The sequence below is a fragment of the Liolophura sinensis genome, chromosome 8 (assembly GCF_032854445.1).
Source record: "Liolophura sinensis isolate JHLJ2023 chromosome 8, CUHK_Ljap_v2, whole genome shotgun sequence".
Classification (NCBI taxonomy): Eukaryota; Metazoa; Mollusca; class Polyplacophora; order Chitonida; family Chitonidae; genus Liolophura; species Liolophura sinensis.
In genome coordinates, this window is record NC_088302.1 from 52,515,383 (window position 1) to 52,543,013 (window position 27,631).

Below are 27,631 nucleotides of genomic sequence, written 5' to 3' on the forward strand. Positions count from 1 at the left end.
TATAATTTTGTACCATAAAAATTGCGAAGTTGGTTGAACAGAACACACTGTTTGATAGAATCTTCTTTTGTAATAGTTTTAATTTTAATATCGGGCAAAGAATATTTTCGTACATTTCCGACTTTTTTCGCGGGAAAGACAACGCGTGATATCCCGCCAACTTGTTGTGCAAAGGCAAGATTTCTGCAATCCCAACTGTTTTTTCCACTTCTTCAAGACAGAAGCAATGGTGCGAACAAAGGCAGACGGTGCGGGTAGAAAAGGTACTGCGGCAAGGTTTTCAAGCTAAACAGAACAGAAAATGGGAAAATGAAACAGAATCGTTTATCTGCAAAACACATTACAACAACAGCGCCATGTTATACGAGGAGTAAACAAAGAGACGTATACGACAGCGCTATCTGCACGCCCTTCAGTCTGACCACAGTTGCGACGCTACTATAAATAGACAACGTCATGTTAAGGAATTATGAGAAATAGTTTGGTTGCTGTAAAGATTAGGTTGCAATGTTCACGTGTAGCGTTCTTCGTCACTACTTACGTCAAGGCAATCCTATTTCCCTGAATGAGACTGACTAGTCCGAGTACACTGAGTATTGGTTGAGGAATGTCTGGATGTGCCTAGGCCATCTAGATGCACTCAGTGTGCTAGTTAATATTCTGACAGTCATTGTAACATTGAGTTCATTGCCTTCTCTCAAACAAATTGCTGCACATCTGCGCACTCCATCATGATGGGGCCGATTTCAATCAAGTCCACGCTAACACCCAAACTTACCAGCACTAAAATGCATGTTCTTTTTTATGCCTTTTTGGTTTGAATTATGACGATTGAAGTTGTTCTTACAAATGGCACAGGAAATATAATAGTTTTCTCGAAGATTTCAATGCTGAAACCTATTTGCATTACAAGCCCAGAAGTAGGTCATGTGACACTTCAGAATGGCGGTCTACAGCGAGTCACCCAGTACTGCCAAAGTTCTAGCAGTCAGTGTGACCATAAGGCAGCCAGTGAATGAGTTCCATTGGTGTAGATTGTAAATTAAGAGGATAGTATTAGAGATTCCACCAGAAAGAATTTTTACAATAGCACACTGAGCCCATGCAGATGGACTAGGATGCACCATTTTCATGGCTGCTCATCATACGCTCAGGTACCAACAATGTTGTCTAAATGGTAGAACCCAGGTGGCGACCAGAACAACCTGTCCACTTACTTTTAGCTGGTCATATCCGCATAATAACATCTCCCCTTCCAGTTGCCACACAAAATTTTGTAACGATAATCCAATAAAGTGTCATTTCAAGCTTAAAAAGCCTATATACACAGGCCAAATTACAGGGAAAGCAATCTTAAAAAGTACTGCATGTATTGACATAAGGGGGATCTTCCATCATCAATTCGCTGTGGGCATATTATGTACGGTAAATTACAAACTTATCACTTGTTGTATCGTGTACTAGAATCTAGTGTACTAGTAAACGTTGAGTTCAAGTCCAGCTCATGCTAGCTTCCTCTCTGGCCCTACGTGGGAAGGTCTGTCCGCAAGCTGCAGATGGTTGTGGGTCTCTCCCAGGCCTTGCCCGGTTTTCTCCCACCATAATGCTGGCCTCCGTCGTATAAGTGAAATATTCTTGAGTACGGCGTAAAACACCAATCATTATCAAATAAATTAATAAAGTAAATGTTAGGGATGGCTTCTGAAAAAGCACTCTACCAGCTTGAAAGTGCTTGAAAAATACAATTCATTTTTAAGTACTTGAGAGTTCTTAAAAAGAGGCAAATACTCCTGGAAACTCCTTGAAAATCTTTGTCCCGAACTTAAATATTGTCTGCTGACTGCCGAGTCTGTATATCGGGAGTTTGCTGATAATTCTCCCATAATCAGGGCTTCCGCTGGCACTCGCCATTGTCGCAAATTTAGAACAGTTTTTTGAAATAGCGATAAAATTTGAAAAAATGCGAATGTTTTGGGGACAAATTTATTTACTTAAGAAAAAATACAAACATTATGCACAGTTTGTACGCTTTGCATTTATGTGAAGCATAATGACTTGATGGGGATGTTCCATCATTGATGATCTGTGTGCATGTTAATCACCCTGAATTGTTAAATTCATGACTTGAGTATTAACATTCATTAACTTGAGGATAACAGAGACAATCTGCCTAAACCCTTGCAGGGTATTCATTTTCTTTAGAAACAGGAGGATATTTCAGAAAAGTTACAGAAATTAATTAAATATGGAATGTTTTTGTGTCAATTTTCAGCTGCTGGAGCAAAAGCCCCACGTAAAGCCTTGTCTAGTAGTGGCACGTCTAGCTCATCATCCTTGGCATCCCCAAAAGCAGGTAAGGCTTCACTTTGCCCCTTCATTGTAAACCTTGCTGAGGTTACTTATGTATATTTCCATTTCCACTGATGAGTAGAGTATTGTGGTAACTCTCCAACAAAAGGTGCAACGCAATTCATGATCGCCTAGTATCTTTTTTTAGAGTTGTACCTTTTGTTGAAGTTACCACAATACTTTACTTATGTATGTAAACCTTGTTTTAACTCCTTGACACACTCTGTGGGAAGAGTTTGACACGACCCTTGATACATCCATCCCTAATGAGGAGGCGACATATTTCTTAGTCCTGTGAGGTGCAGCTGGTGTGAAGCAGGACCCTGAGCCATTGTAGTGCAAAGTCATACATGATACAAAGTATCAGTTTCTATTGTAATGTACTATCTTTAATGTGACCTCCTCATCATGAGCTGGAAAAGGAACATTTGACATCAATAATATGACGTCAAGTCCTGCTGCTGGGTGTTTGACAGGTTCCCATACCCAATGAATTGTTGCAAGCAGTATTTCCTTCTGTCAAGCTAAATCTAAGTCTGGTTTCTCCAAATCACTAAGTCATTTGTACCTTACCTAGTTAAACTGTTTCCTCTCACTTCACAAGCTGCTATGAGTGGGTCATAGGTTTTAAAACTCCTTAATATCCCAGATCATTCTCTAATGTCTCTCATTTGTCTGTTTGTCTCTCTGTCGGCAACTTTACAGGAAAGTTATGCAGGAATTCGGATGAAATTTTGTGCACGTCGGCTTTGGGCAAGGGATCTGTCCATTAAATTTTGGTGGTTATCTTGATCCAGGATTTTTTTTAAGATTGTTTACCATTGGTCGAAATGACTTAAATGCAGAGTTCTGTCCCATTGTGTGTAGAGTGGAAATTCAAACAATTAGCTGGAGAAGAGGTTTGTACTGTCTGGGCATGCAGTCCAGTTAGTAGCCGTAGTTAAAAAATAGAGATCAAGTTTTGATACTTGCTACCAATTATTTATCTGTACTTATCTGGCCAAGGGGTTGGCATGCTAGCACAGTAGAATTACGAGGAGCCTCTCACCAATGCAGTCATGGAGTCCAGTTCATCCTGATTTCCTCTCTGGTCGTATGTGGGAAGGTCTGCGGGTGGTCAAGGTTTTTCCTTTAGCTCTGCTCAGTTTCCTCCTAACATAATGCTGGCTGCCATCGTAGAAATGAAATATTGTTGAGTATGGCGTTTTAAATGAAGCAAATAAATAAATCCCATTAATTGCCTTTGACAGGAAACAAATATGGTGGAGGTAATGTGGCATGTCCTAGACCGGTACCAGACTGGCAGAAAGGTATATCAAACTTCTTCCCGAAATCACCAATGGGAAAAGGGAAGGAGAACCAAGAGCCGGATATTGTGGAGATTGGAGAAGGCAGTGGAGTGGGATGGTAAGGTTCTTCTGTAAGGCTTACAACTGTAGTGTGCACGACATCTGCCGTGTACTTTCAGTTGTCAATTTGGGTGGATGATAGCAGGCAGACCAGGAAAAGTAGCCAGCTACACGACTTGAAATAAAATGGGACCTTTGGTCAAAGTTGGTGGTCTTATCTTTTTATCCCATCACATGCATTGGTGTCATCTTGAATAGTAGTCCTTCATTGGAAATGAACTGAAACAGGTGACGTCATATCCCCTAAGTATACAAGAGCAATACTTGTTTACTGTATTTCACTTTAAGTTTAGCATTTTTCATGAGGCAAATTTTGTTGATTTAATTCTTCCACCCTATAGGGCCACTTCAGAATTTTATTGTGAAGTTTGATTAATTTCAACTTATGTGTTGGTATCATTGTTATATGTTTATGTGCTTCTCAAAGTGCATTTTTACATATCGCAATCAAAATTTAAGAAAAAAATTACATTGGGTCCTGAAATCCCAATGGAGCGCAGTTTGGCAAACAAGGCATCGGTCGGCTAGTAGAGATGCAAGTCCTTATGATTGCTAACAAAGGCTTGACAGCGTGGTAAGATGCTGTCTGGCAGATTTGTGGTATATACAGATACATCATACATTATTTCCTGTGTAACACATCAGGGGGCCTCCGTGGCTCAGTTGGTTAGCGCGCTAGCGCAGCGCAATGACCCAGAAGTCTTTCACCAATGCGGTCGCTGTGAGTTCAAGTCCAGCTCATGCTGGCTTCCTCTCCGGCCGTACGTGGGAAGGTCTGCCAGCAACCTGCGGATGGTCATGGGTTTCCCCCGGGCTGTGCCCGGTTTCCTCCCACCAAAATGCTGGCCGTCGTCGTATAAGTGAAATATTCTTGAGTACGGCGTAAACACCAATCAAATAAATAAATAAATAAATGTAACATCAATGGTTTTGCTGATTTTCAAAGCCGACATTTGTCTAGCATTATTTTACTGTATTTTTGTGACTTCTCTTGTAAGTCATGCAGCATGATTGATTGCAGTATTAAAATTTTGTTTCTCTGAACTGGAGGTCACCCTGTTGTCATAACTTCGTATGATCTTGAAACTTTTGTACTGGTACTTTATAGTGATTTTGCATGTTTCTGTTATGTAGATATCAAATTTGTGATGTACGGGTGAAAGATGCAATTGGACGAGTGAAAGTTGTAAACTTCAGATATTTTAACCATGGACAACTCTGTAAATGTTCAGTTTTTGTCTTGTTTTCCTCAGCAGTTCAGAAGGAAGCTCTTCATCATCCAGCATAGATCAAGGGGGGGACACTCAAGATGTTGAAGACGTTTGAGACGTGAAGGATTTATCTCCCTTGATGATGTTTTTACACTGATGACAGTCCATGCAGAACTGATGGATTTGACATAGTCATGCCAGACGAAACGTTTGCCGACCTTGACTGACGTGGTCAAAATTTGGCAAAGTGAAACTGTAAGCTGAACAGGGACAAATCAACTAGTTATGAACTGGTTTTGCCTTTGAAACTGTCATTTGCTACAACCACCAAATAAGAAAGATATTTTAACTTTGTACAAATTTTCATACATCATCATCATATCTCAGTATCATCTCTTTATATGTAAATTATCATTCCTGTATTGTAATAAAGATGATAAAAATAAGTTGAGCCCTTGTGTCACTCAGTATCAGTCATTTCACTTTTTTAGAAGAGTTATTTTTGGACTACATGTAATTTTCCCAATTTTGAACGGACACCCAAAATCTCTAGCTTTTAGCACAAAATTGGCTTGTGACCTGTAATAAGATTAAGAGAAAAAGTCATTTTTATTTATTTTTTGTGGGGACTTGCATCTCTATTATTTTGCAGGACTTGCATCTCTATTATTATTTAAAAATAAATAATTTTTATTTATTTTTATGAAGAATTATTCTTCATAATTGTCAATTATGAAATTGAGAGTTGAACATTGAAAAAATGTCTTTCTCGGCCTTTGACATCTAACGATCGATCAGTCTTATTACACCATAGTGGTAGCTGAATGGGGAATGAGAAGTCTTTTGACATGTTCTAGGGATGTATTTATACAAGAACTTACTCAGAATTTACAAGTGCCAAGCGATATTTTAACATTGTTACATCGGAAATAACAATTTTAAAGTGATTTGAAATTTTGACGTGAAGGTGGAGAGAACATAAAAATTACATTAAGTTCAAAAGAAAATGCAAGAAAGTGTAAATGTGGTCTGCAATATTTTTTTTTGCAATTTTTTCTTTAAAGAGAAAGACATTTGAAAAGAATATATGTATGGTGAGTATTGGGGACCAGGTTTTTTGTGTAATAAATATATTTCCACTGGAATTTGGTCTTTCGGCTGACAAAGGTGCTCAAAATGGATTTTGATTATATATATATATTTTTAATATATTCTTAAATATTATCATAATTCAGATTAAATGCAGATGTTTGGATATAAAGAACACATTTACATTCAAATATATTTATTAGACGTGCATCACATGTATGATGTTGTGGGTTCTAATTATGGACAGGAACGCAACACAGAATGACTCGACTGGTACAGCTATATTGTTGCCAGTGTCGGTTACATATATAATCGTAATCTGTAGGATGACAACATTACATCCCTCCCAACATTTGGAAATAAAGCATGAGATCTTAGTCATCATAGATCTGCTATTATGCACACGATATAAATCGAAATATCAAAATTAACTGTCCGTATAGTCAAGCTCTGACTCTTAGGCTTTGAAGAGCAATGAAATGTTAAGCACTTTATATGCTGTACTTGTTAATAATTAAAGGTACAAATAAAACAACTAAAAGTTCAAATTGTTCATTATTGGAGGGTATCAATCAGAAATGTCAATCACGAGGTTATATAGTCTCTGAAATGAACCGATGGCTGTCGTCTACGACTGGAAACTCATGGTTGCACTGATTCATCATGGCTGTGAGCGGGAGTGGCATCATCAGCAAGGTCGTCGTCATCAAGGTCAATGTCACTGATGTGACTGTTGGTGGTAGTATCTGAACATGTATTATTAGATCTCAACACTTTCATAAATGATGAGTTTCTGGTGATGGAGTGATCTCCATGTTTAACGGTGATCATTGATCCTTTCACTGCGGTGACTTTATACGGGTTGGAGTTGAACAGAGGTTTAAGTTTACCCTTTTTCTGGTTGCGTAGAAGTACGATATCACCAACACGAATGGCTTAGCCTGTGCGTGAAGATCAACATAATACTTCATTCTCTATTTGGCGCCATCGTCTTTAACCTGGATGTCGCATTGAGAGACTGGTTGGGCAAGTTGTGGTAAAGTTGTGCGGTACGGTCTGTTGATTAGTGGTTCAGCAGGTGGTTTGTCAGTTGAGCTGTGGGGCGTTGCACGGTAACTCCTTAAGAATTTGTATAGTTCCTGTTTCCATGGCTTTCCTTCAGCTTCAGATGCACGCATGGCTTTCTGTAAGGTCTTGATGAACCTTTCTGCATCACCATTAGCTCTTGGCCAGTACGGCGTGATTCTCCGGTGTTTGATAGCTAGGTAATCGAGGAACTGGTGAAACTCTGTACTATTAAATGGAGGTCCACTGTCAGTTTTCAAAACTGATGGTATATCATGTGTGGCAAATATCTTGTCAAAGGCGGGAATGGTGATTCGTCATAGACAATCAGTAAGTAGTCTCCAGAGGGTAATGGTCCAACGAAATCTGCACAGACGTTTTCCCATGGTGCTTGCGGGAACACAGTCATCTTGAGCGGTTCTTGACGGGAAGAGTTTTCTAGGGTTACGGCCTGGCACGGGATACAGTTATGAATGGTTGTCTCCACGAGTTTATCGATACCAGGGAACCAAACCTTTTGATGAAGCAGTTTCTTTGTTTTGACAATACCTTGATGTCCAACGTGGGCGAGGTCGCACACTCGCTGTTGAAGGCAGGCTGGTATCACAATGTGGGAACCAAACAGGAGGATACTTCCCTCAGAGTTTACTGATAACTCAGTGTGCACTGTAGCAAAGGACTGAAGCTGTCTTGCTGTAGCGCTGTCAAGCTTTGCGTTAACATTTGGTCTGTAGGCAGATTTCCATTTGCTTGGAGCATCTGGTGACTGAACAGGGTGTCTGGACAGAAAATCAGCTGGATTGTCATGTCCTGGGCGATATGTTACGTTGTACGAGTATCCTTGAAGCTCTGTTTGACTGTAGCGTTGTTCAACAGGAGTGAGGGATCGACTGGCATAGGAGATTGTCTTGGTGTGGGAAGAGCCTTTCTGAGTGAGTGCTGCTCCGAGTCCTACGTGACTTCCGTCAACTATGAGTTCATCAGGTTTTGATGGATCATAGTAGGCCATAACACTTTGTTCAGTTAGGGCAGCTTTTCGTGCAGTGGCTTCAACAAGGTCGCAAGATTGGGGATAAAGCGAGCGCAATATTGTACCATGCCGAGGAAGCTTTTAATTTCAGTTGCATTCGCAGGGCGGGTGGTGTTTTTGATGGCTTTCACTTTCTTTGGATCAGGAGAAAGACCATCCTTTGTGAACACATATCCGAAGAATTCAATCCTCGACTTGCTGAATTCACATTTCTCACGGTTCAGAGTGAGGTTGAGTGCTCGTATGCGCAGTAAAGTTGCCTAAAGTCGTTGATCATGTTCTTGCTGGTCACGTCCATGGGGAAATACATCATCACTAAGGTTAATAACACCAGGTAGTCCTTGAAGAGCCATTCTGATGTGGTTCTGGAAGACTTCGGCAGCTGAACACACCCCAAAGTTCAAGCGTTCGTATATGAAGAGGCCCACATGTGTAGAGAACGTTGTGAGGCTGCGGGATTCTGGGTGAAGTTCGATTTGGTGGTAACCAGCATTCAAGTCGAGTTTGGAGAATATCGTAGATTCATTCAGTTCAGATATGATATCATCCAGAGTGGGAGTTATGTGTCGTTCTCGCTGAATTGCTTCATTTGGTACGCGCATGTCAACACAAATTCTGATCTGAGATGGGTTTTTAGGTTTCTCGACTACACGGATAGGGGACACCCATGGTGTGGGTACATCACCAACTGGTTTGATAATGTCAAGTTCAAGTAGTCGTTTGAGTTCTGCTGTCGTACGTTCACGCAGATTAAACGGGAGACGTCTGTGTTGGTGAGCGACGGGTTGTACGCTGCTGTCCACATCTAGTTTGGCTTGAACACCTTTCAATTTACCAAGTCCAGTAAAGCAATCCTTGTACTTAGACACGATTTCATTTGTAAGCGATGTAGGACAGTACTGTATTTCACAAATACACTCTGTAATATTAAGAAGTCCAAGATCCACGCATGTGCTGTAGCTGAGTAGAGTGTCGAAATTTCCTGGTGTGATGTAGAAGGTTGTTTGCACAGATTTATTTCCGGCTGTGACAGTTGCTGACAATTTACCTACTATTTCTAATGACTGGCTAGTGTTATAGGCAAATATCTGCAGTAATTTGTCCATATCACGTGCAGGCTGTGGAGTAAGCTGTGTGAATGTTGTCTCACTCAACATGTTTACCTGTATCGATTACAGCTTGGAGTGTTTTTTTTTCGTTGACAGCGACAGTTACTATTGGTTGTTTTGTGAAAATTCCATCACTGTGACTGTATACGCTGAATACATATTCAGCATCTGAACTGGAGTCAGCAAGGTGTGCAGCGCTTCTGACTTGCTTGACAGATTCAAATTTGCCAGTGTCATGCTGTTGACGTATTTTCTGTCGGCAAACGGATTCAAAGTGATTAAATCTATTGCAAAATAGATATGCCTTTCCCTTAGCTGGACAGGTTTTTCCTTCTGGGTGGGGATATGCATAGCCACAATATCTACAGTATTTACTGTGAGGCTTGTTGCTGGATAGTTTCGCATTTTTCCGAATGGATTTGCGGGCAGGGGTTGTTCTGTTTTGCTGTGACTTGTTTAATACAGTATTTACCGTCTCTGGGATAGGCTGATTGGGCTGTTCAATCGTCTTCGCCTGGCGTTCGGACTGTTCCATAGCTCTAGCTAGATTTAATATGTCCATCAATTTGAGGCCTGGATCACGCAGAATGCGTTGCCGAATTCTGTTGGAGCTACATCATGGTATAAGCTGGCCTTTGATTTCTCTGTCTTGATCCGAGAATTCGCATGTAAGGGCTAACTGGCGCAGACGTGTAGCGTACGTGTCCATTGTTTCACCTACGTTTTGCTTAGTGCTGCGAAATACGTATGTTTCATAGTCAATGTTTCGTCTGGGGTTGAAGTGAGCATTCAGTTTCTCTAGAGCTCCTTCTAGGATTAACAGGGCTCTTTGGCGCTTTTTATCCGCGATATCCATGGCAACTAGAAGATTTTGGAAACGTCGGACATATTTAGTCCATCGTTGAGCTATTGATGAAGGGTCACTGTGCACGTCGAACGAAGGGAATGTCGGCAGTGACTGGGCCATCGTCATGTTGTTGTTGCAGCCGCGTGTGCTGTGCGCCACAACAGCTGAGTGGAACAAAAGTGACGTAAAATTCACTGGTTTAGAGTGATTTTTCGGTAAAAAGTTAATTCCTGCGTGTTTTCTGAGTCACAAAATGTCTTACTGATAACAATGTGTCCATTCTCATCGCCAAATATAATGTTGTGGGTTCTAATTATGGACAGGAACGCAACACAGAATAACTCGGCTGGTAGATCTATATTGTCGCCAGTGTCGGTTACATATAAAATCGTAATCTGTAGGATGACAACATTACAACATGCTTATTTAAAACATTATTTATCAACAACGATAAATACCAAAAGGTAGTCCCAAATACTTACCATACAAAAAATAGCCTTTTTTCCTGCCCTCAAAATTTGCGAAAAGAAATGCTAAAGACCATATTTGCAAATAAGGTTTGACGCTCTTTATTATCTGATTTTGGCATTTTTATGGTTTCTTCTACTTTAAGTCTAAGAACGGTTTGTTACCCTGGGGCCAGGGGTTTAAATCAGGATTTAAAGTGTGTACCGTACACACTTTGGTATATAAACAAATTGGTGTTCTGGTGATCTTTTAAACATCTCTTCACACTACTGCCAGGTGTGGGGAATTAATTGAATGAAAGATAGCCCAATTTATAACAGTATTGGAAATCAACCATCGTCTATAATGGTGTTACAGTTTTCCAGTCAGGAAACACTTTTAATCATGCTTTCTGAAAGGCCAAAGATAACTTGGGAGGTATGATCATCGATGTGAGAAATACGTAAATTGTTACCGTTGCCGCAGCAAGAAAGACTGAACTTACGATTGTTGTTCAACTCCATATTCAAGAGGATTTCACTTATACAATGGCAACCAGTTTTAAGAATGAAGGAAACGGGAGTAGCTTACAGCGGTTTCCGCTTCCTTTGTTTCTAGATTACATTAATTGGCCATGCGTATCAGAGCTCTTTCAGCAGGGGAACATGTAGTAGACAGAAAGTTATGGACCTCTCCATGAGGGAAGTAGAAATTCACTTAAACTCACTAGCACGACAAAGGGAAACAACTCAATACATTAGTAGTCAATATCCTTCGAAGCTTTATTGTCAGGACTAGTTATTTACAATAGAAGAGAAACATAATTGTTGCCAAACACATGCAAACAGTGTATGTAGTGCCCTACAAGTACTGTTGTATAATACATGTATAAAGAGGATGTTCTGTCTGAATCTATTACAGTCAATTACAGATGTTTCACTTTATGGTCAGCTTGGACACTGAACAAACATTAGATACAAAATAAATTCTTGACAATTTACCTTCCATATAATTACTTATCCAATGATTTTAACAAAATCATGAATTTAATATATAAAACAATATTTAATACTTGGCAACAAAATGTACAGACAGCTGTGAATATTTCCCTCCCCCAATCCAACCCCAGTTACACATCCCAACCCTCCATGCCTAAGTTACCCTCCCATTTAATCACGCAAAATTGGAAATATTATTTGTATGGTCATCAGATCACAATAAAACAGGTTGATGTGCATATAATAAAGATATTAAAAGACGATAAAAAAAAGTGTTTTTAGAACAATTACATAACAAATTTTGTATATGTAAGTGTTCAATATTACAAACAATCACACAGGCGGTCGGTGAACTGCAGGTGTCCTGTGTAAAGGTTAAGCAAACCTTTGACACCCAAGGGTCAACTATTGCATGGATATCATCACAAAATTGATTCACGGCCACAAATTTACATAGATTTCTGTGTCTGACCAGTGCAACAAACACAGCATACATGTGTATGTCAGGTCAGTTATACAGGGTTCTGATTAAGCTAGCACAAGGTAGGTACATGTATATATCACTGACATAAGAGCAGTGATTGATGTTGTATTTACAGGTGTTTTGTCCAGGTGAGATGTTCCCACACACAAGTACAGGCCAATCTTCCCAAGTAATATCAGTCCCTCAGTCTATCATTCAATTCTCATTTACACATTCAAACTCACATTCAAGGCCTAATAATACACAGGCTGGACAAATTATTTACAATGTGCGCGCTGGCAAGCGGTAACAAGTACTGATCTAGTTTACAGAGCAGTCCAAAAAAAAAGAAAAAGATAAATACACAATAGTTCTGTCTAGGGGAAATCTTCCAGCAAAGAGATTTAGGTAATTTTGCAGTACCAGCTACAAAATTACACCTATCTCTGTTCTCTAGTTTATTTTTTTTTAAGTTTGATGGAAATAAACTTGTCATATCTCGAGGTTAAAATTCAAAACTAAACTTTTAATTTATATGTATATTTGCAGTCGACATGTCAGCTTAAAATTTATTTTTTTTCTTTGTGTATCTAAAAAAAACCTCAGGTACTTACATGTAGGTCTCCATAATGAAATATCACCAAAGATTAATGGTTTAACCTGGATGTCCAGTGATGGTCAGACTTCAAATAGCTGTCAGCTGAAGAATTCTTCTGTGCCTTCACATAAAATGCTACAGATTTAGGCCAAGCTATGTATGGTTAATAGACATGTTTTTTTGTTTCCTTTCCTTTCTCTCCTCAATAAATCTAACAATTTATGTAAACAAAAGCACTTGGATTTTCTACGTTTAATTTGTCAGCCACAAAAAAAAAAGGGGAATTTTAAGCAGGTCACATATCCCTATGGGGAGATAACAATATACAGTATGTTAGGCAATTGGAACTGTACACGTCCTCTGTAGGTAGCCTACAGTCAAGTATAATTCTGTTCTAGATAAGCTGTACTGAAAATGCAATATCCAAGCAAGGGCTACCTAAAAGCATGAAAAACAAAGCACAACACCTCTTCTACAAATGATTTTTTACAGGTAGATTGTGTATAAGACGGTCATCATGGCAACAAATATTCTAGTTAGAAACTCTGACACTTTTTCCATAAACAAATTCTACGTGGGATACTTTATTTTAGTACATATAATATCGATGATTTGTCACTTTATAGGTCATCTATCTCTTAAACAACAATACAGATAATAACAAGAACTACATGTTTTAATGGTACCCATGATATTCAATAGATCTGTGAAAACTGGTACATGTACATAAACATATGTCAGTTTGTATTCTTAACTCTTTCACTCACATGTGTAGCAAGCAAAGTTCCCTAGAATGACAGCATCCAGTCTGAAATAGCATACCCCCTCCTCCTCTCTTCAACCTGCTTTATCAAATTACAATGTACCCTCAAGCTCTATTTATGGCAGAACTCTATACCGAAGCTTGATTTGTTGCTGACATCTAAATGATATACCTAGGAGCTTAACATTTTCATGATTATCATTAAATCACAAAAAAGAATTATAAACATCATACAATTATCAAAAAACGCAGTCTGACAATACATTAGTTTTTGAATGAGTAGTTGTGACAAATATACAAAGAGTGACAATCAAATTTTCAGGACAAAGCAATAATAAAACAAAGAAAACATTTGCAGCAGTGTTTAGCTTAACAGTAATGTGATCCTCTCTGGTACATATGCATCTCACAGCTGTACAGCTTTTGAGAAGACAAAGAATGCAGTTGTATAAGCACAAAGATACAGTACCGCAGAAAATCCAGTTCCTGTCAAACTCTAGTCATGTAGCCACTGTTACAAACCCCTTGAGTAGGGGCACTTTTCTTACTATCATCCTCTTCTATGCTATTTGCAGACCCTGGCGGTGTTTTCAAAGGAACCATGTCTCGAGCCTGCTTAAAGGCCAACAGTCATTTTGGCCGCTTTTCTTTCCGTCGCTTCTTTCGGCGGTAAAAGCAACAGCACCTGTGTGCAACAACAGAGTGTGGTAATGAACAAATCCATGCACCCCCGCGCACCAACCACTGCCAGTGCAATCACAGTGATGTCATCCCTGCTTGAGTTCTGGGAACACAAGCTTTGTAACGTACAAACAATAGCAGTAAAGTCAACTAAGTCCAGTAAGTAAAACATACAAATAAATTTTTCTATGATGCATTGAAACGAAAGTAATAAAGTGTGTAGGAGGAGGAAGATTGGGTGTGGGTAGCGATATCTACATGTAGAGCCTAGCCCCTGGGTGTGGGGAAGGAGAGATCCAGTGTAGTAATGCTACGCCTGACGGTTCTTCTTTTTCCTCCGTCTCCTGAAGAAACAGCACCTGGAGAAAGGAGAAGAAGCAGGGGTGGTCCATGATCAGTGGTCAACTCCAGACATGCACTTACACGGAGACACAGCAGCTCTTATCATAGCAGCACCCCAAGCCACAGCCTAATTTTCTCTGCAGTTTTACATGATACAGAACACATATTTCTTAAACCTTCCTGGGGAAAATTCTTTTATCTGAATAATACATCTAGATCTTGATTTTTGAAGAGCCTAGACATTTTTTTTTTAAGTACCTACTTTATGCAAAAACACTGAGAATCCAGGTTACAACCACATACAAAGCTAGACACCACATGCCAAAATCATCTGTCAAACACACACCACATCACACTATTTGCACATCATCCACAACCACATTACACTGTAAGGAGCCATCATACACTAGATTTAATTTGTGTTGTTTTAAGTCCTACGGGTGGCTTTGGTGCTCCTGCTATTAACCCTCGTATGTGTCTTATAAAACAAGACCAACTTCATACAGGTTTTCCCAGCCTAAATAGCTAGCAATATTTAATATGTTATCCAACTGACCAAGAGCCACTACAAAAATGGTCATCACTAAAAAAGAAAAAAATTCATCACTTTTATATGGATAAAAACATAGCTAACAGTAACTTTTTAACAAAATCATTTCAGTATGCTGAATGTGGTCCTGGGCACTGAATAACATGCTTACATGAGTATATATGTGAATGCATGGTTCTGCTTCACCTTAGAAAATAGGAGACTTTAGGAAGTTTAAAGGTTACAAATGGTTCAAGGTCACCTCGACCTTAATTGAAATCTCATAATGCATTGCAACTGTGTAGAAATTTACCTGATTAATCTCTTCCCCACCCCCTAATTTGACAAAGGTTAGCATTGGAACCCAATATAGGAAAATATAACATGGTTATTAGAAAAATACATATTTCACACAAAAATGCAATATTATGAGCGTACATGTTCTGCTGTCTATTGTGTAACTGATACATGTATATGTACATAGCAGTTAACATGGTGTTTGCATTGTGAAGATTTCAGAGAAGATACAACAGTTTCAGAGATGGATGACAGTGATGAAGAAATCAAATGGTTGCTCTCCTTCCCCTCCACTCCAGGTTCACTAGAACCTCAGATCTTACATAAGAGGACAAAAAAGGTGTGTCAGATGTAACATAATAATGTATACACAGGGTCACACATGGTACAATTTCATTATTTATCAAAAGTTGATGAATAATTTATCTGGGTTTAATTCTCTAGTAGAGGAAGAATACTTAATTCTCTACTAGAAAAAAATAAATACTGAGTTTAATTCTGCTTCAGCAATTTAAAAGTATTTCTTTCAGCCTACCAATAAACCCATTTAAAAAGGGATTTGCAAAGCCATGCTGGGAACTACATGTGCTACAACTAGTAACATATCTGTACTATACCCACAGCAATCATGTCAACAAGTCTGTCTTTGTTGTTCCACAGCTCTTCTCAATGGAACAACAGTTGACACATCTTTAAGCAGTTAGCACTGTTTAAGCCCTAATTTCTCAACCTGCTTGCAAGTCATATAATTTTAATATGGGAATCATGAACAATTATCCTGTCATTAAAAAAAAATATATTTCAAATTTCTGTAAAGGACAAAACTTTGGCAATCCTAATAATATAGTTAGCAATCCTCTTAAAAGCTTTTTTGTTGCATCACCTGTATCTTTAGTTGTGTGCAGCAGCTTGAGAAAGTAGGGTATTAACAGATGTAATATAGTAGCAAGTCAGACTTCCCCCAATCTCACTAACTTGTACGGAGAAGAGATAAAGGGCTACGTACTTAGTTTCGTCGACCACTTCAACTTCAGCCTGAGCTGTGATGGGTGTATTGGAGTGGCCAGCTGTAGGGTCATCTGTTGCCAGTTCTCCATTCGTTGAGCTAACCACCTGAGGAACAGAAATGTGAATTATCAGTTAGAACATGGGACAAAAGCGTTTTTGTTTTTTTCAAAGGGCAGATTAGCAGGGAGCAGATAGGTGATACAGATATTGTCATCATGATATTAAACGTAGGTCTACATTGTAGTTAAGCCCAGGAATATTAATGCTTCAAGATTTTAACTTGAGATTTTTCAAGAATTTTCAAAAACAGGATAAAAAAAAGGGGTAGACAGAAGCAAAGCAGTGCTACACACAATTCATGAAAAATTTTACTGATACCCTGAATGAACTTGAACAGACAAGATACTTTGTCCTGGACTAAGAGAGGAATTAATAAAGCATATAGTGAGATATAGTTTGAGGGGGGAAGTAGTTCAGCATTGGTATTTATTGTAAATCAAAGTACATGTACATTTATATGTGCCAAAAAGCTTAAATTCTATCAACACACTTCAATCCTAGTGTTGAGAAACTTCAATAACACATCTGATGACTGAGAGCAACTGCTTTTGTTAAATTCTCTACCTCTCCTTGTATTAGTTGGTTTGTGAATTAATAAATTTTGAGTTTTTTAAATTTAATCAGGTTCAACCCTTTGAGTAACATTTTGAACACACATACAGGCGCTCGCACACAGAGGCACAAAAACCATTACAACCATGCTGAAACATTATTTAATAGTTTCTTACAACTCCTAATATACTACTGTTCAGATTGCCCTGAGATTGAAATGCTGGAATCAAAGATGCCTGTTTACAACTCTCATGTGGAGAGGAATACGAAAATCTTCACAAAAAAATGAATTGCCATATCAATTCGTCATACCTGAAAAATTAGCCGACTTACGTATTTTGAGGAAACATGGCTTCTCAAGACAATCTTACAACTAAGTTTATATACAAGATGCAAATAAATTTAAATCCAGGGATTTACATATGAAAGGAATATCTACTGAAAGAATCTTATTACATAAAACTATGCTTATGAATAAAGAATGTGATGGAGGATGACTATGTATATGAATGATCAGAGTTTAACATCAGCATGACTGATTTTTGGTAATAGGTAATGGACGTGATGACAACCACCTTTGTGGGGCAGCTTACAGACCAAGTACATAGCTACAGACTGGAGCATTCATCCCATTTGACCACGGCATTGCCATACTGTGCACTGTGAAGCATAGTATCATATGTAAAGCAGAGACATTAAGAACATCCATACTGACAGAAGACAGAGTGGCACGGTCAGGCAGGCAGACAGCAAGAACTGCACAAGCCTAGGTGTGAGAGCTAAACTGGGCGTATGAGAGAGAGCCTACCTGAACGGAACCCCCATGTCTATCTGCGGCCAGGTTAGTGCCCAGAAATCGGGGCTGCTCTCCCCAAGCATGCCCCCTTTGATTACCACTCTGCTGAAAGGCAAACCGGAGCATGTACATTAGAAGACACCCTTGTACCAGCAAACTGTCCACCCCCAGAAAGCACTGGCTATGGGTGGCCATCAGGAAGCCACGGAGACGGTTGTCACAAAGTTTATCTGTACTAAATCATTGCACACGTATGTCATTGAGTCACATCATTCAGGGATGTTGATGTTTCCACACAGTCTTCTCCTCAGGGTAATTAACCATACCCATTATGAATGACACTTTCCGTGCCATAAAACAAAAAAACAAAATCTTTTTTAGTCACAAGACAAAACCGGACAACAAACCAAAACAGAGGAATTGTAATGTTACATGTACAACATTTATATGAGAACCCAAATCCCAAACCCTAAAATAAACAAAACCCAACACATCGCAGACTTTGTAATTAGGTAGACAGCAAACAGCCAGACAAAACACCTAAACATCTTTCCAAAACTAAGCAGCCACCAGTCTTGACATACTGTGAACTGAAGCCATGGGTCAGCAAATGAAACCAAAATCCAAAATGAAAGTGAAAGTGAGGAGATGAAAAGTTACAGCAGTGAGAAGGACACATGCCAAGAGATAAGGTAAGTTTAGGAGGATACAAAATGAAAAAGGACATAAAAATGGTTAGCCACACTGGGGACATGCAGAGACCAAGCTATATTTTACATTTTACATTACACATGCACCATTTCCATAATGTATAAGTTGTCAAATTAGCTACTTGCAAACAAAAATTGTAAGTCTAAACCAGTGACAAAGAATGCTAGGTTAGCTTGTTGAGAAATGGGAGAAATGATAAAAGAAACAAACATCTAAGTACAGAAGGGGAAAGTTTGCATGTAATACCGTTATACATGCATACAGAAAGAGATGGTTTAATTCTATCAATCATGTATACATGTAAGCAAACCACAGTATTCTTTACACTTCACAAGAACTTACCTACATTGCACACCATTTGTTTGTACCAATTATTTGTACCAACATGTAACCCTAAAGTCTGGCATTTGGAAAGCCTAAAAATTCACATGTATTCATGGGAGACTGGACACTGACCATATGTGTACACATGTTTGTATACTGTAATATATACATAACGCACACAGTCAAATTTTACCATCATAAAACACACGATACTGTCCAACTTCAAATCTAAAATTTAACCTTTGATTAAACGATCCAAACTTTGACATCTATGGCTTTCAAACTTGAATAGCTTTTGAAACACAGGACTTAAAATGTTCAAGTCAGAAGTGACAGTTTATTAGGGTCACTGTAAATCTTTAACCTACAACATCTAAAGCACTTTTTAAAGTGAAATTTATGCATACAATTACACTGTATCTTGAAAATGATGAAAAGATTTGCTTGCGTCAGTATCAATAAAACTTAATAAAACCATTAAAATATAAAAAAAAAATAATGAAAGAATTATTTCTCTACATCCCATCCCATGAGAATATTTAAAAATAGTGGTCACAGATTCGGAAGAAGAGCTTGAAGAATCAGTTTATGTGAAATGTACCTTTGTCTGAAATATCCAATTAAAATTGGGAATTAAATTGGAAATTTAAGGAATTAAGGCACAGCCAATATATATGAGTATTTCTGCTGGAAATCAATACTGCGCAAGTAAAGAAGAGGGTCTTCCAATTACATCATAAAACCCTAATCCTCATTTCATGATTCACAAGAATTGATCATGATTGGAAATCAATCCAGACACAGACGTAACCCGATTCACGCCATCACAATGACAAAGCAGGTAGCTGAACGAAATATCTCCCTCAAAGTAAAGATAATTTGGTAATAATTAGCCCCTAAAGGGAGGTAACTGTAACAGGCAATAATTAAGAAGAAATGACTAAATAAAATGGGAATTCTTAAGGTTTCTGTTCACGGTATTCATGTTTTTTTCTCTAAATTTTTGTAAGAGCGTAGGAACACTAAACAGTCGCGGTACACAGGCTTTGGGAAGCCATATTCAGCCACGTCAACTACAAAAAAGCGCTATGAAACTTTTGTGGCATTGACGAAAGAGGATTTGCCACAAAATTTCCTTCTCATTGGCTATGCAATCATGCATCTTATTATAGGTTCACAACATGGCTTTACCATGAGCTGTACAGCTCTTGTTTGTTGCTCTATATTTGGAGCCTTGCAGAAACTTAAAAAGGAAAAAAAATCACAAATAATAATAATAAACCAGGATAAGTGACAAGGAGCTTTCACTTTCAGTATAACTCACATGAGAGTTTTCTTTTCTTTTAAATTTATTTGTCTGAATGTTACTTAACACCATACTAAAGAATTTTCTTTGGTTGCAAGTGCACTGTAAGAATTATATTTTCTCAAACTTTTGGAACGCTACATATATACTGTTTATTTTAGTCATATTAACAAACCATTATTATTTACATATGTATACACTTTTGGTGAAGCCCTAACCCTGACATTGCTGTCACAGCCAAGCTAGTAGAATGTTCAGATTACGAACATTACCAGATCTTCATTCTTCCCAGCTTACCTTTCAGAAATACAGACCCTTCAATTCACTAACCTGGAACTTAATCTTTTCGAGTGTGCTGTCCCCAACATATCCAAGCTGTAAGCTACAACAACAGGTTCCCTATAATCCTATGGTAATTCTGAGTCATCTAGTCACATGAATACTAAAACCATAATGCCACCCCAAACATAAATGGACCTGTCGCACTGAAAGCAAGCCAGACTTCACTTAATCTGTACTATCAACCAGTTATCATACTCAATATCGTCCGGAAAAAGATATCTTGTGGAACGTTTAGATTGAAGCCAAGAAGATTAAACCTCGTTTGTGGGTCGCAATATTATTTTTTTGTTTTTCAGGAAATTAGAAAAAGGAACTACAAACAATTACTAATAAAACAGATCTTAATTTTCAAGACGGCAGCCGAGTTCACCCAAACAATGAAGACATGATTTCAAAATGTAACATTGCAAAGCTCGGATGCTGTCCCGTGGATACTTTCGTTACTTTTGTGTTAATTGCAATGTTATGGTCGTTATCATTCTAACATAATGAGGTGATATGAATTCAGAATTACTTAAAGAACACTGGAAAACTGTTTCGTCATATATAGCTTTGACACCTTGAGAGTAGTACAGGCAACAAGACCATATTCTAGATTTGTGTATTTATCAATTCAGAGCGGTTAATAAGGAAGCTCCAAGAACATGGCCACCCAATCTCAGACTTACATGTAAAACTCTTGAAGAATCAGTGAATACATGTAAATAAATCCACTGGCTCATAGTCAGCACATCAACTTGCAAGTAAAACATTCAGAGAAAAGAAATAAAAAAAATTGTGGACTCAACTAACAGGATCATTCACATGCTCTTAATTATAAATAGTGAAAAGTTAAAACTGCAACCAAAGCAAAGACCTTCAATCTGTTAAGTACATGAAAACAAATAGGTATATTTATATCATAACTGGTATAAACAACTGAATACTGGTTTGAAAAAAATCCATAAATTTATTAACTACATTCAAATAGCATCTAGAGAACAAAAATGTACAGACAGACATGCTTTGTGTTTTGAGAAACTAGTGTAAAATCAATGACACGGATTGAAAAGTCGCTGTCTGCATGAAGTTAAGACTCCTCATCAAGGTGTACGCATTAAATGACAATATACAAGGTTGAGGGCAGCATTGGTTATCTCCCCTTGATTACTGATGTGGGGACTGAGGCAAACGCTAAAGAGTGTAACAGGACAGAGGACGGTGTTGAGGATATCTGGACATGCTGTAGGGGCATAGGAGAGCCCGGGACGAGAGAAAAACCGGCTCCTACCTTTCTTACCTTAGTTGTGGCAGCACCGTGCCGATCTCGCCCAACATCTTTATTATTGGGGGAGATGCCAGAATCGGCAGCAATGGAACTAACTGGGGTGGCCTGAAACGGGGAATAAAACCAGCTCTACATGTAGCAATGGCATATGTTTTTACATCCTGCAGACATCCACAGGTGGTTTGCTGGGTACTGCAGATTTCATGTCCTACTTTTCAAAATGGATAGGTTCCAATATATATATTATTTCTACTATTTTTTTTATCACTACACTTTTGTACGCGGATCACATATTTTCCCCGTTTGCAAGCTGCAAAAACGCACAGCCAAACTGAAATTCCATACAAATTAAAGGTGGAATAAAGAGAACAAAACTGTACTTCACTTCACTTAAACTAAGCAAATAATATTATCCACACACATATACCAAGAAATGACAAGTAAACACAAAATGTACTTTATGAGGGAGGGGCAATAAAAGAATGGGGAACCATACACAAGTCAGAAATAAATATATTTTAAAACATGTTAATACATGAATTATTTATAATGAGGAAAACAAAATTCAGAAATTAACATACACTCACATGGATTAAAACCAGTCTTTAGCAAAAGAGAGGACTTCATCTTATCCATAATAGAAACATGTGATTAAACAGTAATACTTGGTTATTCGTTCAAATGGACATAACATGCTGTTTCTCAATAAACCTGATGTCTAGTAAGCCAAAGATCAATACTTCTAAATGGCTGTACATCTAACAGCCACATTAATGCTGTTGACTACATGTACAGATGTAGGAATACACAATTACATGTGACACATACATGTACATTTACAGACTGAAGATACTTTCAGTTTATACACAAATCATAAACAGAACTTGGGACAGAAGATAGTATTAAACTTACCAGCTGCCTGCCAACCCAGTCAAATTCCCAATCACAGTCCCAGCCCATTTTTTCCAAGAGATCTGTAAACAGCTTCCTAAGGTAGTCGTAATCCGGGGTTTCAAAGAAGTCTAATCGTCGGACGTAGCGTAAATATGTTGCTAATTCTTCTGAAAGCAAGCCACAATTGAATCAAGTCTTGTGCTTGATGCATAGAAAACTAACTGTTCTACTTAGCTGTACATATCTAAATTCTTTTTGATTAGTGTTCAAGATGTACTCGTGAGTTTTGCATCTATATTTAGGCTACAGGTCTGGTTTATGGGTGTCCTGAATAAACCACTGGCCATTGCTATGAAATGACAAACCTAATGACAAAAAGGAAGCTGCAGAAGCAGAAAGAGATGGATTTGAACCAATGAAGGCTTCACTTTCATGTACAAAATGCCATGCAGGTGTATCAATCCTTTTAATTGACATTTGTACACATATGTAAAAAGGATTCAATGACCAGCCTGTGCTATTCAGCAAATGTTCTTTATATCAGTGGATCTACGGCAACATGAAGAAGCATACATGTACCCAGAGAACAATGTGAGCTTTTGTTTTTAATCAGTTATATATGTACGTACTTTCAATTTCTGTTTCTGTTAGCAGTAACATTTCAGTACTCGATGCAGATCGTACCTGGAAAGTTTTCACATAACACCTCGATGGGTGTCGCACGCTTTGTGTCACCTATCTTCTGATATCGTTCCTTGAGTGTCTCTGCTTTGAGACCCTGCCATGGTAAACTCCCTCGCAGAAAGTACATGAACATGTGACCTAGTGCTTCCAGATCATCCCGCCGACTTTGTTCTGCACACAAAAATCACCACACATTCGATGTTGAATTGGGAGTAGTTTGCAATCAACAGACACAAGCACATTTTCAACATGCGAATGTATTACATATTCTCAGGTTTACCTTAACAAGGGATCACAGAACATATATACAGAATAACTAAGAAGAAAAAGCAAGCTGATCAATCCAAAAAGCTAGGTTAGTATTAACAATGGGTCATATATCAAGGGTTAAAGGGAATCACCATTAATTAGGTGGTGTGAGAGATACCCAAGTCCACAATAAGCTGAATTTTAGTTACAATACATCTAAGGCATTTAAATGTGATCAAGGCTTTTGGTTTTCATCCTGGAATATATAAACTATGAGCAAATCAGTATTAATCCTGTATCCTTAGCAGGTTGAAAGATAAATATGTTTTGCTCAGAGGTGTCATACCGGACAAAAATGTAACACATCCATGACTGAAATCATGACCAAACACTGACGTAACTTTAGACAAATGCATGGGAGTCTACCTTGCATTTTCTTTAACAATACATTTATTTCAGTTCAATAAAGGCATAAAGATATAACCATGTAAATCTTATTAATTTCATGGTACCGATCATGTACAGGTATGAAACAAAGATATTATCTGCAGTCTCATAACTGTAGACATAATTTAAGTGAAACAGCAAAAAGGATAAGAGTTAATCTTCAAACTACTTACCTACATGTTCAAACCTCTTAAAATGCACGTACATTTAACAGTTACAAGTCTACGTAATATTAACGTAAAAATCACACAATTACAGTGTATAAATTTATACACATTAATACAAAGAAAATGAAATCCGTGATTAAATGTCATACATGCAGATTAACTTGCACTATCATATCCTCAGTTAGTGAAATGAAGAGGCAATAGTTACATCTTCCAGCTAAATTCTCTTTGATTTACCTTCATCTTACACATATATGATGAAGTCTGAGCACAGCATATACAAATTTATTCGTTTATTGCTTTGATTCTTCGTTTAATGCCACTGAAGCCTTCACCTATATGATGGTGATAAGTTGGACCACAAAGTAGGCATTACAACAAAGTAGTTCTAAATTTTGACTTCACAGCATACCACTGTGTTTTAATATTAGTAACATTTTAGTTTCAGTAAGAAATGCATGAAGATTCAGGTCCAATTTTAATTAGTGCATGTATTTCAGATTGTGAGGAAAAAACTGAAAAATACCATCTGTTTACTTACCTTTACCAAGATGTGTATTTATACTCATATATCGAGCAGTTCCTGTGAGACTTTTGTGTTCTCGGTATGGAATATGTTTGTGAGTTTCAGGGTCTATGTATTCCTTGGCCAGACCAAAATCTATAATGTTTATGATATGTTGTTTTTTATTAGACTGCCGTCCTATGAGGAAATTCTCAGGCTTCACATCTCTGTATATAAGATGTTTGGAATGGACATATTCCATTCGGGTGATCTGAAACAGAAAGTGAAGTATTCCGCCACTGTAGCAGCCAAATATGAACTAAATTTGAAAATAATACATGTGACAAACACTTCTTAATATTGGATTTTATTTCCATTCAATAATGTTAATCAAACATTTTAATAAGATAGTAATTCAACAAAATCCAATAGAAGATCTTAGTCTTCCACATTTTTGTTCACCTTGCCATTCTAGTATAACCGTTGCATTTATGCCTGCTTCACAGAATGTTCACAGCAGTCATTTGCTCTCTTCATTCATTATGGTGTAAGGTAACATTTCTCTACAAACAGCTGGGGGCTAAAAACTTCATTATATGAGTCAAGAATTGCTGAGATAGCAACCAACTTATAGTATCTGTTTATGTATGTGTACACATGTTGCATATTTCACTTCAAATGCACTTGCTCCATGTGTACACATATATCGCATAACATGTGGCTAAATACAAATGTACTCAAAAGAAATGGTAAAGTTTATTTATTTTGCTAGTATCATATGCTGCGCTCAAAATTTTTCACTCATAAGTTGGCAGTACAGTGAATGGAAGAAAGGCATACATGTACTAAATGTAGTTATGTAACAATTTCCTTGTTAATCACATTCCTCTGTGTTATTTTTCCTCATTCACTTTCTAACTTCCCACGCATTTCATCCACTATTGTCACAGCTAATCAACATTTTCCTCTTTGGCCTGCAGAGGGTCTTCCTTAGATACTGCGTATCGGTACATGTGGACTGCAAGCAGGTTATTGATTGGGATTAGGTCTGCCTCAGTAAGAGTATTTACTTAGCTTACTAGGCAGTCATGGTACTGTGGTATCCTCCTGCATGTATTCTCTGTGTCAGAGGATACATGTAGATTTAGACCTCCAGCTGCTGGCTAACTCCTAGTTTAGACACACTATGAAGATGAAAGGCTGCCAGCTATTGCACCCAGACATGCAGGCCCAAGGCTGTGAGGTGAATGCAGTGAATTTGCTATACATGCATTTCCTACATGTCGATGTGTGCGTTTCTGCAGCCTAGGATCAATTTCTAAATGGGGAGCTGGTTTGTTGGGCAACCTTGTTTACTTACAAGTTGTATGGCAATCATGAGGACTGTTTTGAGAGAAAACTTCCGGTCACAGAGGTCGAACAAGTCTTCGAGGCTTGGTCCCAGCAACTCTAGCACCAGCGCATTGTACTTTCCACATGGGCCAAAGTAATACACTTGTGGAATGCCCTCTGTTACGAAAAACCAAAACCAGTAACAGTTAATACCAGATACATTTGTGAAAGAAATACATTACACATTAGAACACAGAAAATATAGGATGGATATGAAAACAAATAAACATTCCTTTATGAACTGGTTTGTTACTACACAGCAGCACAAGTGTCAAGTGTCATATCACTATCAGCTACTGTTTGATCGAACAATGATTATTTCTCACTTAGGCCCCACAAGAGAAAAAATAAAAGCAATAACAGGCCAACTGTTACTGAGTTTTATAATTAATAATAATTCAATCTTTTTATAAATTTTAGATTCCACAGATATTACACGTCCAGTGTATGCATGCATGTACAGGTAAACATAGCACATAACACACATTCACTAGGTGTTGTTTTAAGCATATACTCCGGTCATTTCTCTAGAGATGAATTTATCACAATAACTAAAAGATGTAGATGGATGAATTACCTTCATACACTTGTGAAAAGGTTGAAGGAATTGGGTAATAAATGGTTTAGTGATGATGTCATTGAGTCCTTAAACCAGTCCAAGTACATGTACTTACAAACCTTGTAAGAAAAATGAGCAGGGCTGCCATGTAGACAATTATATAAGATGTCTTACGGAACTAGTGGCAATTTCCCCATAAATTTGAAAACAATGTGGTGAAAGAATTTATGTTACTGAAAAAAAGAGAGGATGAAATAACCTAGTTGTCAACATTCTTCTCTCATGAGATTTCTCTGCTTAAGCAGCTGGTTCTAGGCCAAGATAGTAACGAGGGATCCTGACTTTATTTTACCTCCTGTAATGGTTACAGTTCTACAATATTGTGTAATAGTTGCTGTGTAATGCTATTACTATCAAACATACATGTACACATGCATACTTACACAGACAATACATTTGCTTCAGATCATAAAATTAGTGAAACAAGTGTTCACTTATTTGATTTGATTGGTGTTTTACGTCCTACTCAAGAATAACGTGGACAAGAAACATCAACATATGCCACATGAATGACATTATGTACTGATTATGCAATGATTGTCATACAATTTCTATAAAACTTAATGTATTGGTTCATGATGGAGATAAGTTGAAAACTCCAGATAATCAATGTAACTGCTACAGAACAATTTCATGATAAAGTGTTCTGGGTTTATTGGCTGATAGGATGTGGACAGGGCCTCTTTACTGCCACTATGCACACACAGCTTTCCATCACCCATTCTCTAGTTGGTACCTTGAAGAAGACAGCGACTGGTCAGTAAAGTCATGGCATATTGTAGAGCTATTGATTCTTTCTAGCAATGAAGAATAAGGCAAAGGGGTAACCTGTTTATGCCTGGGTGCCAAGACTTGCCAAGCCCTACTAATGGCCGGATTTCAAACTGTCTCCATGAAGGCTGCCCTCCTATTCCATAAATCTGAGAGAAAACTTGGTAAATGCAATCAGACTATTGTCCAAGATCATGCCAGAGCTTGTCCTGTGCTTTCATGATGAACATTTCGTTCATACTTTTTAAGAATATGCTTTGGTTACATAACTATATAGCACTTCAATCGATGTAAGAATTAAATTCACATG

General features: G+C 38.0%; 4 protein-coding genes across 14 annotated transcripts in view; 1 reads left to right on the top strand and 3 right to left on the bottom strand.

Moving 5' to 3' along the window:
- The first annotated feature begins 135 nt into the window (after positions 1-135).
- LOC135473985 (PCNA-associated factor-like) lies at positions 136-5,420 on the top strand. Of its 2 annotated transcripts, none has more exons than XM_064753958.1 (4): positions 136-263; positions 2,273-2,353; positions 3,600-3,756; positions 5,012-5,420. In XM_064753958.1, exons 1-4 carry the CDS (start codon positions 227-229, stop codon positions 5,082-5,084), a joined length of 348 nt encoding a protein of 115 aa, XP_064610028.1. In that variant the 5' UTR covers positions 136-226; the 3' UTR covers positions 5,085-5,420. The 2 variants fall into 2 exon arrangements, with proteins under 2 accessions (XP_064610028.1, XP_064610029.1); XM_064753959.1 differs by having other exon boundaries at positions 5,015-5,420.
- Positions 5,421-7,379: 1,959 nt separating this feature from the next.
- Positions 7,380-8,132, bottom strand: LOC135473664 (uncharacterized). The gene has a single exon (XM_064753529.1). The coding sequence runs from the start codon at positions 8,130-8,132 to the stop codon at positions 7,380-7,382; it is 753 nt and encodes a 250-aa protein (XP_064609599.1).
- A 281-nt stretch (positions 8,133-8,413) lies between these two features.
- On the bottom strand, positions 8,414-9,310 carry LOC135473665 (uncharacterized protein K02A2.6-like). Its single transcript, XM_064753530.1, has one exon. It carries the CDS (start codon positions 9,308-9,310, stop codon positions 8,414-8,416), a length of 897 nt encoding a protein of 298 aa, XP_064609600.1.
- A 2,009-nt stretch (positions 9,311-11,319) lies between these two features.
- Positions 11,320-27,631, bottom strand: part of LOC135472592 (casein kinase I-like) — a 40,510-nt gene continuing 24,198 nt past the window's right edge. The window contains exons 4-11 of one of the 10 annotated variants that reach the window (XM_064752152.1): positions 25,900-26,048; positions 24,576-24,810; positions 23,172-23,342; positions 22,506-22,651; positions 21,597-21,698; positions 17,656-17,748; positions 16,234-16,340; positions 11,320-14,063 (exon numbers count right to left, since the gene is read on the bottom strand). In XM_064752152.1, the coding sequence (XP_064608222.1) occupies positions 14,009-14,063; positions 16,234-16,340; positions 17,656-17,748; positions 21,597-21,698; positions 22,506-22,651; positions 23,172-23,342; positions 24,576-24,810; positions 25,900-26,048 (1,058 nt within the window). In that variant the 3' untranslated portion in view covers positions 11,320-14,008. Of the gene's footprint in view, positions 14,419-16,233; positions 16,341-17,655; positions 17,749-21,596; positions 21,699-22,505; positions 22,655-23,171; positions 23,343-24,575; positions 24,811-25,899; positions 26,049-27,631 lie in introns of all 10 variants that reach the window. The other 9 variants (XM_064752156.1, XM_064752155.1, XM_064752153.1 and 6 more) reach the window with 9 other exon arrangements.

Bases quoted from the DNA above. Each gene is read 5' to 3' on its own strand.
- LOC135473985 (XM_064753958.1), top strand. From the start codon at position 227: ATGGTGCGAACAAAGGCAGACGGTGCGGGTAGAAAAG. The intron at 264-2,272 runs GTACTGCGGCAA...GTCAATTTTCAG, and splicing joins AGACGGTGCGGGTAGAAAAG to CTGCTGGAGCAAAAGCCCCA. The intron at 2,354-3,599 runs GTAAGGCTTCAC...TGCCTTTGACAG, and splicing joins CTTGGCATCCCCAAAAGCAG to GAAACAAATATGGTGGAGGT.
- LOC135473664 (XM_064753529.1), bottom strand. From the start codon at position 8,132: ATGGCCTACTATGATCCATCAAAACCTGATGAACTCATAGTTGACGGA.
- LOC135473665 (XM_064753530.1), bottom strand. From the start codon at position 9,310: ATGTTGAGTGAGACAACATTCACACAGCTTACTCCACAGCCTGCACGT.